Source organism: Mastigoproctus giganteus, chromosome 6, assembly GCF_048544385.1.
Source record: "Mastigoproctus giganteus isolate SK-2022 chromosome 6, ASM4854438v1, whole genome shotgun sequence".
Classification (NCBI taxonomy): Eukaryota; Metazoa; Arthropoda; class Arachnida; order Uropygi; family Thelyphonidae; genus Mastigoproctus; species Mastigoproctus giganteus.
In genome coordinates, this window is record NC_143580.1 from 88,250,099 (window position 1) to 88,267,689 (window position 17,591).

The 17,591-nt window shown below is 37.1% G+C and overlaps 1 protein-coding gene across 1 annotated transcript in view; it reads left to right on the forward strand.

Annotated features, from left to right (window-relative positions):
- Positions 1-17,591, forward strand: part of LOC150084457 (cell adhesion molecule Dscam1-like) — a 304,207-nt gene that overhangs the window by 231,846 nt on the left and 54,770 nt on the right. Inside the window, exons 8-12 of the mRNA XM_090375236.1 lie at positions 3,260-3,667; positions 9,533-9,694; positions 11,276-11,563; positions 16,226-16,345; positions 16,707-16,880. Of these exons, the coding sequence (XP_090231362.1) occupies positions 3,260-3,667; positions 9,533-9,694; positions 11,276-11,563; positions 16,226-16,345; positions 16,707-16,880 (1,152 nt within the window). The remainder of the gene's footprint in view (positions 1-3,259; positions 3,668-9,532; positions 9,695-11,275; positions 11,564-16,225; positions 16,346-16,706; positions 16,881-17,591) is intronic.

Below are 17,591 nucleotides of genomic sequence, written 5' to 3' on the forward strand. Positions count from 1 at the left end.
TCATCTGCAAACTTCGATATTAAGCCTCATAAACGTTCATCAATATCACTGATAAATATACAAAACAACAGTGGGCCCAAAACCGAACCCTGGAGGACTCCACTAATAACATTACTCCACGAAAGCAGCGTTCATTGATTACTACTCTGTGCCTTCTCCCACTGAATTGTCCTTTTATCCATTGTAGCAACTTACCCTTAATGCCATACTGCTCCAATCTGTACAGTAGTCTTCCATGCGCAACAGTTTAAAAAGCTTTCCTGAAATCCAAGTACTGTATATGAAATCAAAATTATTTTTTTGCCTCCAGTTCCTTTGTAACCACATCATAGTATCAAATCAGATTTACCAGACAGAATTTTCCTTAACAAACCTATGCTGTCTCTGAATTATTACTACAGTCTCGTCTAGGTGATCCTTTGATAAATTTAAGAAAGAACTAAACAAATTATTGGAGGGGGTGGCAGGTGATATCAGTTTTTTTTTTTTTTTCTAGCTGATGCTTTATAAGCTTGCTTCCTTCCGTATCATTCCACTAGTAGTAGTACTACTACTAATAATAATAATAAGGCAAAGTACGATGGAAGCTAAACTATCAACAGAAGTGATCTTAAGAGGAATAACACCCAAATCAGTTAGAACCGGCTTTCGATATATCTCAGAGAGCATTTCTTAATCAGTGGCTTATTCAACATGTATAAGCAAACGTAATCCTTCTTCTAATTGATTGGAGAGAAAATAAATAAACATTTGTTGTTCATTCATGAAAAAATAAATAATTATAATAAATTATGGACTGTTTTAATTAGGGTTAACTGGTAATTAGGCGAATTAGCATATACGCATAATGCACCTATTGTCTTCGTCGTGGCCGTCCGTCTGCACTCGACTTCCAATGGGCGGATTTTCATGAAATTTTAAATGTATGCCTCTTAGAAAGATCTCAAAATTTCATTAAAATTGGATCTATAGAAATAAGGCCAAATGTGATTTTTTATTTACATATCATATTAGGCTATCCATATACCGAACATCATAGCTGTAACAGTGGATATTATGTTAGCGCCACGTGCTGGTTGGAGACAAGAATGGCAACATAACTTCGCGCGCAAAATTTGTTGCTTTCTGCTAAAAATCATGAATATTTGCTAACGCCCCTGAAATATAACACACTCGCACATTTCCACTACTGTGATCGCACAGTAGTGGATCAAATATAACTTTGCATCAGAACAGCATATAAGCCAGAGAAGAATAGTTGTGAAAAACAAAATTCAAAAGAGAGTCAACAAGACACTGAATGGAATTAAATACACAAGTTCTTGCCAGCGAATAATTAAAACTCTAAAGCAGAGTATGTGTCCATTATGATTTATTTGCTGCAATAATTTTTTCAGCACAGTATAGATCTTGAGAGTATTGCTAGGGAACATCCAGTCTAGACTCTCTACGTTTCTCAGTGGAAGAAAATCACTTGAGTCATTTCATCCGGGGCGTGGTTACCACATCCAAGATGTTTGTAGAAGAGATCCACTTCGTAAGCAGGGGCATAGCCTGCTATTTTAATGATTGTGCCCAAGTTAGCATGAAGAGTAGCACGTGAGATGGTTAATGGCCTTGTTCCGACCCTGTTTAAACATCCTAAATCTAATATTCAGTTCTAAGGTGTTTCGTCAAATATGTTTCAGGTGCAAAGAACCAAACAGCAGATGCACAGAGCGGTATTGACATAAGCCGCACTTGCTCTGGTTTTCACTTTTTAAAGGAAAGAAAAGACAATTATCAGTTACTGAGTAATTGTCTTTTCTTTGAAAGCCTTATGCGGCGGTAACGTAAAGAAATACTTAAAATCTTAAATGAAGGAATTTTTTCAACTCATGCCACACCTGTTTCTCTCCACACGTATTTTGGATAATTTAATTATTTTTTGAACGTTATTCAAAGCTAAGGGATTTATCCGACACCAAAGTTCGATAAACTTCATTGGTGGTTTAAAACCATTAACGAAACAACGCATGCTTATATAACTAGACTGTTTTCACGTACCTTGAAACTCCACCTTCCCCTACACACAACTTTCCGTTATATAATCATGGGAGGGGAGGGGGGAGTGAGATTCAAGAGAAAGCAGAAACAGTTTAGTTATATGAGCACGCATTGTCTCGTGTTTAAACCACCCACAGTAAGCATCAATTCTGTCCAAACCGTCATGATTATATTAGATTATAAACGTATAAATTACAGTACAGAAAAAAAGATTTACCTTAATATAAATTGATCATAAACCAAACAATGAATTGCCGGGGCGTGGGGGGGGATTTCGAAATGGCAATGATTTCTAATATGCAGCCCTTTCACAACGAGTTATTTCGATTTAGCACAGAATTATTACCATCTTGCATACGACATGGCCATTAGCGTTAATTCTCCTGTAAATTAATATAACGAACAGCGGAAACAAAGATTTTAAAGGACAAAATTCTGCATTAAACTGGTACAACGGACAAGTTCTTAGAAATTGATACGGCTGCCAATCATGCATATAATAAAACCTATATTGTTATAATTTAAAATTTTTCGTGGAATTACAAACTAAACTATATCCCCCATTTTGAGAGGTTTTTGTTTCAATAAATGTCAAGCATTTTGTAAAAGGTCTTCTACCGCAAAATAAATAATTTATCTTTTTATTTAAATATCACAAATTCCAGATTTGTAATAACATAAAGTGGAGCAGAAATAGCAATTACGTCTCTAAGCCTCAAATACCTGTACTGCTTTCTATGTTTAAAATTCCTACCATTAGACGGCATCCGTTGTCCTCCGAGTTTTGTTTACGATACAGTCCTCATCAATCCGCCGAGATTAATGTTAAAGAAAAATATAAAATCATTACTAATTGCTTTAATGGACAACGGATGCTCTACACTTAATGGCTCAGAATCTATTGGAAACTAATCACAAAATAGTTCCTGGAACGGAAGTTCGAGTAAAGAAAACATTCTATAATATTATTTATATTTTCCGAAGTCCAAGTATAACATCGATAAAGATGAACAGAAGCTCGTTGCAGTAGGAAAATTAGTGATCGTGACGTCATCCTACGTGAATTCATTATATTGAATTACGAACACACGCGATAGGCCGTGCGCTCGCACATTAATTCTCGAGTCAGTTGTACATAACATGTTTTAATGTGGTATTCTAATCAGTGTGTTTTGTTCTTTATGTTTTATCTTCCATTCTTCATATTTTTCAGATGTAACGCCAACGCTTCTATTCGTATTTGCCGAAGAAGCTGTACGTCCAGGAGCTTATATCTCTCTGAAATGCGCCGCCACAGGAACTCCCCTTCCACAAATAACCTGGATGCTCGATGACATCCCCATTCCAGACAACCTGCGGTTCAGAGTAGGAGATTTTGTCACTTCGGACGCACAAGTTGTTAGCTACGTGAACATATCTGACGTCAGAGTGGAAGATGGAGGGGAGTATCGATGTGCCGCAAGCAACGCCATAGGAATGGTCTTTCATTCTGCGAAGGTTAATGTGTACGGACCTCCGGTGATTCGAACGATGAAAAATATTTCCGTAGTTGCAGGAGAAACTTTGACCATCCGGTGCCCTGTATCAGGGTATCCTATAGATATCGTAATGTGGGAGAAAGGTAAGATAGAGAACAGTGATTGAAGTACTCTTTTTATGTGTATATTTTAAAGAGGTGTTGAGTGAAAATTCACAATGCAACCGGAGGGGTCTGCTGCAAAATGAGGCGCGTAATCACTGCAATTTCATTCAGTGATATTTCTCAAAGATTGTATGGATAATGATCTGTATGCTGAGAGCTGCTATTTTTCGTTACTAACAAAAAAAAACATTAAAATTACAGGAAACACTCAGTCACCATGCAGTGTGTAATAGTTAATTGCGCCTTCATTTTCTCTACAAAGTCGAATTTAAATATTAATGAAGTGTTTTATCCAGAAATAATAACTTTTAACTAAAAGAAACGCTTACATTATTATAAAAGCATCATCATAAAACTGATGATGTACTGCATATAAGGGTAATTGCTCCATCTTTAGAAAAGTAAGATGAAATCGAATTTCATGTACAAGTCAAAACGTTAGTTAAGTAGCACTGAAAGCACCTCGTGGAAATTTGAACCAAATAGCCAGTCACAGCGAACTGGTTGGATACAAATAGATTCAGATTAAGGTCGTTGCTTCCAATGGACAGGCATCCAACGAGGATCGCATAACCCCATCTTCAAGCCACTAAATCAGTGAGTGCACGGAACCTGGTATCTTTATTGTAAGGTGCACAGGTACGTCTGACTTTACAACACCCTTCACGGCACTAAGCCAGGAGTTAATAACATTGTAAGAAAAATTTCTTGTCCAATACGAACAGAAAGTAATTTTCCAGGTGGACAATCCCAGCGTATATACAATTTAAATAGTTTGAATAGAATCGAAATTTCGACTGTATTCAGAATTATTAAATGTACGCTTAAGTATACGCTGTCTGTACGCATGGTCTGAACATCTTAGAATCCTTTCCGACAAACGGACTCACCAATATTCGATCTTCTTTTGTGACTGATTCAGTAATGGTAACATTTATCACCACTAATTATTCCAATAATTTTATATCCTGTTTATTTTTGGTTTTTACAGTAGTTATGATATTTTAAATAATTCAAGGCGTATATAGCCCGTTACATCATTTATTCATATTCTCACACAAATCCATTAAGTGTTTTCAGTTGTAGCAATTTTACCAACACCGAGTGGTTTTTATTTATTTATTTAATATTTTTTTTGTGTGGAAGTTAACTGATGTTAAGCTTTCGTCAAGCATACTGTAAATATTACACACAACAGACTTGTCGGTATTGAATCTGACATGGAACTCTAGGAATAGGCAACAGACTGAAGAGTTGTTGTTATTTTGGTTTTTAGGAGCATTAGCAACTAAGGCCATATTGCTCCGGGGATAAGCGGTGGTCATTCCCTGACCTTTCCGCATCTTCCGTATTTGGTGGTCACGGGCTCGAATCCCGGTCTAATCAAGAAGCGTGTGCTACGCACTGCTGCTCCTGCCCACAGAGGCGCCAAACTGAAGAGTAAATGTAACATTGCAATTATCAATAATATTTGGAAAGGTGAGTCAACCGCTGTGTGGAAGAACATCGTCGTCCATGAAAATTAATTCAGTGTCAAAGCCGCTCTGGAAAAATTCACACGGAATATAAAATTTCATTCATATACTCTAAGAAGTCTAAATCGGTGCAGCTGCTCATCATGACTTTTCCAGACTATAGGTACGATAAAGGTCCCCCATGTTGCAGAGCGCATTTCATGTTCTTTGCAGATGAAAGTTAATCCCAGTTCATCTGTAAAGAGTTCACTGGTCTTATCTTCATAGACGGCGTTGTCTACACCGTACGAGTAGACAAATCCGTCTAGTAGTATAGGTCCTTCTGCATAGAGTTTCCTTTTCTGAGGTCTACTGCATCTATGACATCATCAACTACTTTTTTATAAACACTCCTAATTTATTTAGGCACTTGTCTTTGTGTGCAATCAAATTTCCTCCACTTCTGCCTGTGAACAGCTGCATCAGCCTTATTTTGACTTGCTCTTCAGGAAGTGAATAAAACATTTCGCCAGAAACGACCAGGTTTTCTTTCCATTAGTGTCACTCCTCTACTTCAAAGCCATACAAGCCTTCATAATTTGCACCAGGGATTACTGGTAATCTGGAATTGAGATGTTCTTAACAGATAACGATACAGTACAGTCAAGACGATTACCACCTGTTCAGCACGTTAAAGAAAGTGTTAAAAATCTTAAAGACCAGTGGTTTCAATCTCATGATGACAGTTAACAGGCAGTAAAGATATCGCTTAGACAGAATAACACAGCTATGATACTATAGAGCGTTTTATTCCGATGTGACGATAATATGGGTTGATATGTTGAAAAGTGACGATAATATGGGTTGATATGTTGAAAAGTGACGATAATATGGGTTGATATGTTCTCTCATCGGTACACACCATGTCTTTTTTGGATAAAACGGCAGTTTTTGATAAAAGGCACAGATCACTTTTTAGGCGCATTCGCATATATACACACTGTGCTGCCACTTTATTAGGTACACCACTGCTGCCCACACAAGTGGTTTGTGCCACAACGTTGCAAGTCACATGACCACAGTTGTGGATATAAATGCATCAGAACCACCTTTCTAGTATCAGTTAAGCATACAAATCGTAGCAAGAATGAGGGAAAGGAGTGATCTAACGAATTCGAACGTAGCATGGCAGTAGATGCAAGACGTGCTGGACAAAGAATCTCTGAAACGGCAGTTCTCCTGAACTTTTCACGCAGTACAGCTTCAAGGATGTATCGAGAATGGTGCAACGAACAGAAAACATCCTCTCAACGGCACTCCTGTGGAAGAAAATCACTTGTTGATGAGAAAGGTCAGAGGAGGATGGCTAGAATTGTGCATGCAAACAGACGGGCCACAATGTCACACATCACGTCAGAATATAACCTTGGTACGCAGAACAAAACATCGCAACGGACCACTAGTCGCACTTTGTCGCGAATGGGCTACAACAGCCGACGGCCACATCGCGTACCTTTGTTATCAGTGAAGAACAACAGAGCACACCTCTTGTGGGCACAGCAAAACCAGCACTGGACTATCGAGGATTGGGAAACAGTTGCTTGGTCTAACGAGTCGAAGTTCATGGTGCATCATGTTGATGGAAGGGTCAGAATTTGGCGAAAACAACATGAATTCATGGACCAATCATGTCTGAAGAACTGAAGAGTAAATGTAACATTGCAATTATCAATAATATTTGGAAAGGTGAAGACTACTGTGCAAGGTGTTGGGGGGGCAGTGTTGTGGTGTGGGGAATGTTTTCTTGGCACACGTTGGGTCTATTGATACCCATAGATTCACGTCAGAATGCCAAATCGTACCTAAATATCGTTGCTGACCAAGTGCGTCCGTTCATGTCGACAGTTTATCCTCAGTCAGATGGTTACTTCCAGCAGGATAATGCACCGGTGCACAAAGCCCAAATCACTCTGAAACGGTTCCAGAAACATGACAATGACTTTTCTTTGCTGTAGTGGTCCGCTTAGTCCGCGGATCTCAATCCTGTTGAACATCTTTGAGATGAGCTGGAAAGGGCTGTTCGCTGCAGGCCTACACCTCCGTCGAATCTCAAGGAACTGCGTGATACACTCATGTCTGCATGGTACTCCATTCCTGCAAAACGTTTTCAGCATCTTGTTCAATCCATACCTAGACGAATTCAGACTCTTTTGAAGGCTCAACGCAATACTAGGAAGGTGTACCTAATAAAGTGGCAGCACAGTGTATATAGAGAAAAGAAAAAAAAAAGTGTAAAAAAGAGTATATGGGAGAAGATATAAATGTCATAAAGTGGTAATGAAATAACGGCTGAGTTTATAGAACGTAAAGCTGTAGACTGTACAGCATTAATTAAGGCCACAACCTTAGTAATTAATTAATAAGTATATTTACTTTTCACTTCTATTAACCAGAGAAAAATAAAAACTCAATTAATTTAAGAAAAAAAAAAGCGCCTGAAAGCGCACTGCATACATTAACCAGCTTGTTTTAATACACCACACAAAATAGACAGAACTCTTCTAACAAATATATTAATCAAAGTAATGCCGATTTTATCAAAAATAACTGCAGTGTTTATATTAGCATTAAAATGTCGTAATGATGCAATCTGTCCTGGATCATTTCTAAAAAATGATATATATATTTGTATCTTTTCTCACTAGCGAGAATATTCCTCCCTCATTTATTTTACTAATCCCCACAGAACCTTATAGATTTCAATAACCCCCCCCCCCACCAAGGTGCTTAATTGCTAATCTCTGAAGATATCTCTAAGCCGCTCCTCATAGTAATAATGCTTAGCACTCTTCACCAATCTAGTCGCCCTTACTCGCACTCGCTCCAGAAATATTCAGACACGGCCACCAGAGATGGTACAATATTGTACAACTGTGGTCGCACCTTCGTTTTATAGAAAAGGATAGTGACCTCTTTCTGTATACTTGAAAAATTCATACACATAATAAAAGGAACACAATATGCTCTTGTTGCTGCCTGCTTACACTGAATATTGATCTTCATGTTTTTCTGTAAACCCGCGATTTTCGAATCCAGTACAACTTTTAATTCTTATCCTATTTTATAATCTACTTTTCAATTTCTATTCCCCAAGAGCAGTATTTTCCTTTTGACAGTATAAAAGTTAGCTGTCTTTCAGCCCGTACTCGTCCAAATTCATTTGTAGCAGCATAGCGTAGTTCTGATTTTTAACCACCCTCCCAGCCTTTAAGTTTTCAGCAAACTTTGGCAACTTCCACTGTATTTCCTCATCAATATGAACTAGAAAGACAAAGAGAGGTCCAAGCAGTGATCTCCGAAGGACCCCATTTGCTATTCCAGTCCGCTCGAATCAACATACATTTATCTCATTTTCGACTATCCTGCGTCTATTTTCATTTAACGAATCCCTAATACACATGAATCTTCCCGTTCACCTGCTCTAATTTATAGGAAACCCTAACTAATGTCTGTGTTCTTTTTCTAGACTTAATAACGCTCAAAAAGTGAGTCCATCGGAGTATTCCTTCCTGTAATTAAACCCTTTTTGCACATATTTCTGACATTTTATCACTCTCTGTTGTATACTAATTTCAATAATATGGAAAATGTTCCGTACAAGCTATGAACCACTCTAAATCTCACAATATTAGACTAAGGAAGAAAACAATAATCAGCTTATTTTCACATCAGAACGTTTTCGCATTAATTTTCTATCATTTTTAAAAAGTTTAGTCATCTACAAAATTCGCCTATTTTAAATACAGGATGTATGAATCACACCTAAAATAAATGCTCAGTTGTTGGTAAATTTATCTAAATATTTACTAAACAGTAAATATTAAATTTCAGACAGATTAATTCTTATAAAGAAATTTCAAAACATTTTGCTGTATCCGTCCATCGCAAATAATGCTGGACAAAATCCCATTGGCATTATTTTATCTTTTGAACTTTCTACAATTAGGTAATCTCTTGTCTTATAAGATAATACAGCAATGGACGTTTCTTCTCAGTAAAGAGCTTATTGTGCTCAAAACAGTACAGTTTTCTTATTAACTTATCATTCGAGGAATGAGCTGCCCTATTGATTCAAACTTATGACGCTGCATTCTTGAATACGAAATCATTTCGTATTTTATTTGAATTGACTAAGTTGAGTGCAACACGCTCATAACAGAACCTGTTAAGAATCAGATGGAAATAGGACAACAGTTTAAAAAAAATAAGACAATAAATATCACTAAATAGCAATTTTTTTTTTTTTTTTTTTTAAATTCCAATATTATTTACAAGTTTTAACATAAACTGTTTTTATTTGTACTAAGCGATGTCCACTTCTGGTCCCTAGATGGCGCCACATTACCGGTAAACCATCGGCAACGTGTGGAACTTGGAGGTGAGTTAATCGTAGAAGAAATACAGCGAGTAACGGACGAAGGAGAATATTCATGTGTAGCGTCCAACAAAGAAAAACAGACGGCTAAAGGAAGCCTGAATATCCGTGTTTTAGGTAAGATAAGAATGTCAAAATATTTTCAGTTACTGAGCATGGTTAGTGACTCTTCAATAAGAGCTGCTACAAATACGTTTCGCACATGAACATCTATTTTATTTAACTTTCCTAAAACAGTGCTTAAGCGTGTGTTAAAACCGTTTTCGTTCATTAATTGACTGTGGTAGTTTTCAATTCCTTTTTATTTATGTAACTGCAGTTTCATAAACAGGAAGTTTAATGAAGCAGACGACATTTTTTTAAAATTTTATTTTGTGGAAGCAGATACGAAATACATGTATATTATATACAATAAGTCTTCTAAAAGTCATTAAAAAAATAAATATGGAAGAACTGCCAATTGTGGAGGATTCGGTTTTTACAGCAATACTTTTCCAAGTTATGGGATTTTTTTATGGAATCGAAATTACTGTAGCAGAGTAATCGAACTAAAAGTTAGAGTAACACACTTTGCGTGTTCGCAACCGCGTGTTACCACATATGGCAATATGTGGTAACATATTGCCATATGTGCCGCGTGTTACCACATATTGCCATATGTGGTAACACGCGGTAATATACGCTCTACCTTAGGAACTCGTCCTATATGGGAGTCCAGGAGTAGAAATTGAAATGCATTTTTTAGTTTCAAATGTCGGTTGGGGGCACTGCTGTATAAACTGAACTAAAGAGGTCTAGATATTGTTTTAAGCGGTATGTTAGCCACTTATTTTCAATTAATCATCATTTGCTAGACCAGGTTTATGGAAGTTTCGTTCCGGAAGGCACATGAGATGCGAAACAGGATCAATGATGTAGCTGCAGTCTGGATTATCCACACTAGTTAAAAAGTTCGAGGGAAACACGATACCTAACATCTCATCCACTATGTGCAGACCAGTATTCGGCTGACATATTCGATGAAGCAGCCAATTCATCGATGGATGGAACATTAGTGCTCATGAAATTTCAAATCAATCAGACATTCCAAGGAGCACATTACATTGGCATTCTCGTAAAATCCAACATGTAAAACAATGTTTGCTACACTACTTATCGAAGCGAAATTACTAGCTGGACCTTTGCGAACATTGAGCAGAGCAAGAACTTGTTGTTCAAAACGTTTTGGATGGACAAAGTCCATTTTTCACTAAATGAGACAGTATTCGCTCTACCAAAAGCTGTGCAATGTTGACAATAAATAAATTTGATCACTGAATTTAAAGGTCTGGAATACGAAATTCCATCACAGCAACTAATTTCGTATATGCTTACATGGCAAAGCTGATAAATATATTCAGTATGCCTGGAATGAATCTTCAACTTAATGAATTAATAAATTATTTATACAGTATACAAGACAACAATAAGTTTCACAATGAGATGAATCCCTTATAAGATTTTCAATACTGCCTACATACATTTTCTTTCAAAGTATGTCTAGTAATAATCATATTTTCTCAATTTCCAGATGTAATAATTAATCTCCGTTCATAATTTTCATCTACAAAACTAACAGTTTATTTCGTACAACAGAAATTTCAATGAATAGCATTGGATATTTATGCGTACATTCATTTAAATATTTCTCTTATACAGTGGCTCCGCTCATCGACTCCCAACCTCTCCCTCCGAAGGTATACGCAAACGAGAAAATGAAGGTAAAGTTGATGTGCAGCGTCATTCAAGGGGACACTCCAATTCGAGTGATGTGGACCAAAAATGGATTCGCAGTGCCTCTAGAAACTGACGTCTCCTTACAGAATCTGGAGGACTCCGCAATACTGGTATTCCGGAAGTTAACTTTTAAGGACAGTGGCAACTACACGTGCATCGCATCAAACGCTGCAGCCTCGGTCAACCGGACAACGATGCTCATAGTGAATGGTAAGAACTCTAATTATAAGAATGAAAGATATTGAAAGACGAATCTCATGGTTTAGGAAAGACTCCAGAGTGAGTGGGTATTTTCAGATATTAATAATCTTCAATTTATTGAGTCCTTCAAGCAGGAATGAGTCACGGTATCTGTTATATTAATGTCAGATGCTCGATACTAACTAATTTATTATCTGAAATGTATTGGAAAAAAATGCAATCTCATTTATTTATATATATCTTAGGAAGCTTCGTGCTTCTCCATCTGAAGGTGAAAAATAAAACTATTTTCAGCTAAATTCTCCAGAATTCATAAATGAATCATCATATCTTTTAAATCTTTCAATAGTTAAAACTTGGAAGTTAGCGTCTTCTGAAAATCTTGGATTTCTCTTTATTAGATTAGTTTTGGTAGTTTGTAATTTTATTTATTCATTTATATTTATTTTTTGCTTATTGCTCTGATCTTTAAAGCGAAGTGCAAAGTTTCCCTCGATTCTACCGCATTTCAATAATACATCCAAGACGTCTGTCTGGCTGGCATTAGTACATTTATACACATATTTAAATCACTTTAATTCCAAAATCACTAAAATGTCCTCCCTCAATAGAAGGTGTCATGTTCACAGCCATCATCGTGCCCATTATTGCCTCAACGAATGGTCTCCTATGCTATGCCGATGACTTCAAACTGCTGACTCCAATTAACCCTGGCGACGACCCCGCCCAGCTTAGCAACAGGATCAATTCCCAACTTAAGGATCTAGAATTGTACCTGGCAAACTTCAATCTAAAAATCAACCCTCTGAAGTCTGCTCAGGTTATATTCTCCCTTAAATCCATGCCGACAGTACTCAACGTTTCACTCGCAGGGGTACGAATACCAAACGTACCCTCGCACACAGACCTTGGCGTTCTGTTCGACCAAAAGATGTCCTTTGTCCACCAGATCGACAAACTCAGTACCAGATTTTCTCGTCTACGGTGGTTCTCAAAGCAGCAGCTGCTACACGTCCGACATCCTGCCACTGTTAAAAGGTTCATCACCTCCACCGTCTACCCTGCCATTCTCTATGGTGCAGAAATATGGGCCTCTGCTGCACATACAAACCTTAAGCGGGTGTACACTGCTGAATACTGGCTACTGAAATGGGCGAATAACAAGCTTCGGCTACCTCCCGCTACCACAACTACCATGATGGCACAAGCACTCGACATCCCGAGGTTGAAGTTCCTGATCGTTGAAAAGAGGCTGGTCTTCACAGCCAAACTCATCTCAGGCCAAATATCATCTCCAAATATTTGGAATGCTTGCTCTTGGAGGATTCCACAGCCAAGCCTAAGGTCGGTACCAGCACTTGTGGCTCACCACAACAGGCTTGTACTCACCGAAAGATTTCTGCCCAAGCAGATGCTCGCTGCCCTCAACCGTGTGGACGCCGACATCGACACCATAATAAGTAAAAAGAAGGACAGACACAAGTTTATCAAAGCTCTTGAAACCTGAATCACTGCCAACTTGTATTTGTTTTTCTTTATTTGTGTTCAGCTCCTTGTTTTTATGATGTATTTGTATTTCTTTTTGCATTTGTAATCTGTATTTTGTAGCCTTTTGTATGTGTTCGCTATATTTTGTAGCCATTTGAATTTGTACTTATGTTATCTATATGTGAACCCCTGGCGCTCGTCGCCGTGATGGGATATTGTGCTGTAAATCTACTTCACAATAAAGATTTATTTATTTATTTATTTAAACTTAAGTCAAAAAACATTAAAAATCGCATTACGGTTGAATAGCTTAAAAATGCAAATGTTTTATTATTAGATTATAGGAATCTACATTGTTCCAAATTTTGCGAGACTGAACTATTAGCGTATGTGTGAAAATAAGTTTTTCCGCTCACAATTTATGCAGTAAAAGACTAATTACTACCCCCGCTTTGATTTGACCACTTTCAGTGATGAGCTGGGATTGGTCGATATATGTTGAAGTGATACAACGTCTCTTTTACAAATTCGCACTAAGATTTTGTCGTACTTTTAGAATGGGTACAAAAATACCTGAGTATTAAAATACTTGTTTAATATACTGTTTTCAGCAAACCGATTAAAAATAAACGTAATTACAGACAATACATTGGCGCCTCATAGTGTTGTTGCTTTGGTGCTTAATACACACATTTGATCAGATGTATTCTTCATTAGTTTTTGAATCCCTCGTGTACATTCTGTTGGAGATTAGATGGCTGTTCGTTGATTCTGATTTTAAATAAATAATGTCGCGAAAAAATTTCCAACATATATATATACAGTATATGCTTTGTTGGAATGAAATATACGTGAATTACATTTTCTGTTTATTGTTTTTATTTGGTGATAAATTTGGGAGTCATTGAGAATTTTTGTAAATTGGATCTTCCCTAGTTACCATTTTAGTTATCCCCAAGATTAGATATTTTGGAAGTGCCTTCAGTGTTTACGTAATAGTTAATTTGAAGAGCATAGGGGAAGAACAATCAATCACCAGATAGGAGTTTTCTAAAATTTAGAAAACAGAATTTTTAAACTCGTTGCTTGAAAACCTATGCAGATAATATGAGGGGCATTTGAAAACTTTGTGGCCTGCGTATGAAGGGTTTATTTGGAGATTCTGGTAACATGTTACTTTTCAACACAGTTCCCTTTAGAGTCAATTCACTTTTGCCACCGATTCTGCAATACGTTAGTTCCATTTGCGAAGAAAGTTTTCTCTTGGGCCTCCAGGAATGCTTCACTGCAGCTGTGACGTCACTGTCGGTGAAAAAAATTGATGCCAACCAGGTATTTTTCATTTTTAGATTTAAAAATAGGAGAAAGTCTAATGGTCTCTCATATTCTGGTAAATATGAGAGATGATCCAAGATTTCAAAACCGCACTCATGCAGTATGTCCATCTAAATCACAAACTTCTCAGCAGGTGGAACAAGACTCCTTTGCTGAGTTTTCCTCGGCTTCTGTCTTTTATGTTTTCATGCAGTCTCACAAAGTCTGCGTAATATGCCCCTGTGATTGTCTAGCCTTTCTGAAGGTAATCCACCAGCATCCCAAAAAACCAATGTCATCATCATCTTGCGTGCACCCCCCTCTCCAAAGAAGCCAAATCGATTCCTTGGCTCCTTTGGAGGGAGGGGCGAAAAGAGCTGTGTTTCCACTGTTCGTTAGGACTGTTCCTTTGTCTCTGGTTAAATGTGACAGATCTATGTCTCATCCAAACCTTACAAGGAAATTTGCTAGATCTGCTTGAAAACGATGCAAATATGCATTGACTTAACAACTTCTGTGCATTTCTAATTTGCTGTCAACTTTGGAACCTATCGTGCTGACACCCTTTTCATAGCGAGAACCTCTATTATTATGCGGTAAACACGTTCAGATGAGATGCCCAAGAAGCTTGTAATATACCCAACTGTCACTCGTCGATCACTCATCAAAATATTGCACACTGTTAACTTCTGGAGTGATGGACGTTGCAGGTATATCACTCGTAGCGTGGGTCACTTCCTGGCTTTCCCTCCCACACGGAATAGGAATGGGCATTCTCCCCTAACATTGTGACCATATCCTCGTGAACTGCCCTTGGTTATAGTCCCTTTTTTCCCAAATATTGGATGACTACACCGTGACATAATTTGTCCATATTTCCTCATTCATACAACTTTTCTGAGTACATGACCTGTAGTTAAACGAGGACTATTGAAACTACATGAAACTTGGTTGGTTTGAATTGTCATTCGTTAAGTACAGAAATTTTAAACACTTTACCTCTACCCTTTCATACTCAGGCCCACTTGCTTTTCAAATGCTCCTACTACGCAGTTCTGATTTTTCCCTCTTTTAATCATGGGGTGTATTTACCATTTTGGATTACAGAACCGTCACTTTAAGAGTCAGGACTCTTAACAGAAGAGATTTGAAGTAGTTTGGTTATTCAAAGTAGTACATTAAGTTATTTAAAGCTTTCATTGAAAAGAAAATTAATAAACTCACACAAAAATTTATTAATATCGTCTTAGCTCATTAACACACTTAGGTAGATCGTTAATTTTTTTTTTTTTTTGACGTTACAACTGCTGAGTGATAGGAGGAAAAATAAGATTCACAGTGATCAAGAACTTTATGTTGAAGAACTGAACACAGTAACTTGAGTTACTCTGTTCAGCTCTTCAACATAAAGGAAGAGTAACTATTGACCATAAATCGTAAGAGCCTTTCCTGTTGGTTCATACTGCTTCTCTACAATCCTAGGATATTTCTGAACGAGTGAAATGGTGTCCAGAGCTTCGATTCTGATCGTTCATGAGCAGCACACGGATATTTCTCGGGAATTTTATTTCTGGCTGTGACTGTTTTTTTTTTCATACATTTTGCTGACTTTCTGATAAAGCCTTTCTTAAAGTACCATTAGACAGAGCTATTACTTCAAAATCGACCAAAACTAACTCGGACAGTTCTTTCCACGTGCCCTTCATTCATATTCCAAATCATTCCTGAGCTCTATTTAATATCGTCTTATGCATAAAGCATTCAAATATCTCTGATATACTTTAAATTTTAGATTAACCGCAAATGTATCGACTGATTTATTATGGGTGTCTAAATTCAGATTATTCATAATAAATTTCTTATTTTCAGTTCCACCGCGGTGGGTTATTGAACCGTCCAATTCGTTCGTGATACAAGGACAAAGGATTGCTATCGATTGTCTCGCCGATGGGTTTCCTCATCCAAAAATATATTGGAAAAAATCTAAAGGTAAGAAATATATAGAAACAACAGCTATTGTCTTGGTTCAGGGATTATTTCAATCAATTTGAAGCTGAACTTTTACCATTCTTTTATGATCTTTTGTATGAAAATAAAAGAGGTTGATACTAAAACTTACATAAACGTTGTTCTGGAAGTGGCAGAAATACTTATTTAAAATCCAGCCAGTGTGTCTGCAAGAACACACATGCGACAAACAAAATGTATAATGATAACAAAATGGTGTAGTTGTTTTTGTTAAATCAAAGCGTGCATCTACATTTGATTTTAATTCTGATGTTTTATTTCGACTAGATGTTTTCTCGCTGTTAAATAAAGGCATCATAATTCCAGTACTCTTTACTTACAGGTAAACATCCGGCCAATTATGTTGACATTTTGACAAGTTATCGACGCCAAGTGTTTGAAAATGGGACCTTAGTGATACACGAAGCAGAAGAAGCTGACGGAGGTCATTACTTGTGCCAAGCTACAAATGGAATCGGAAGCAGCCTGAGCAAGGTGTTACTTCTAACTATTCACAGTAAGCATTCGTTGTTCACGCACCTTTTCTGAACCACATACTGGATATCATGTCAAAGAATTTGTTGAAATATAAATGTGCAAAATAAATTACAGAAATTGTTTTCATGCGCGATATTTATGTTCCATTTGAATAATAAATACCTTGTCACGCTAGTGGTTATACAAATGCAGTACCTAATATGAGAATGCGCTTATATAATTACAGTATACGACCCTTAAAGCGTTTCTCATCGTCAGAGTACCAAGTCCGGGTTTAAATCCTGTCAATGAGGTCATTCAAGTATGTCATACTTCAGTTAGCAGATCTCCAGCGAGGGAGTTGGTTGAAGACCTAATAATTTTCTTAATAATTTGGCTATTAATAGCAGGAATCTCTTATCAATATTCATTAGTTTCTGCGTGGTGGTTAACCTTGATCTCAATTCCCTCTAATATTACATACGCCACTGCTAAATTGTTCACTGAACCTTTATAATATTACAAGATTAAGGATCTGTCACCGCTGTTTTCCTAACACTTAGTAACTTGTTTACTCGTGCATAAGATTATTAATCTCTATATTAATGTATCAATAAATGATCATTACCCTCTGCATTATTTTTTACTGCCAAACTGGAAACAGAATTCACCCCAAGAATTCAAGGGAATTATTTAATCTTTAATGATTATTTTCTGTATCGAAATCAATCCGTAATTTATCGTTAAGTAA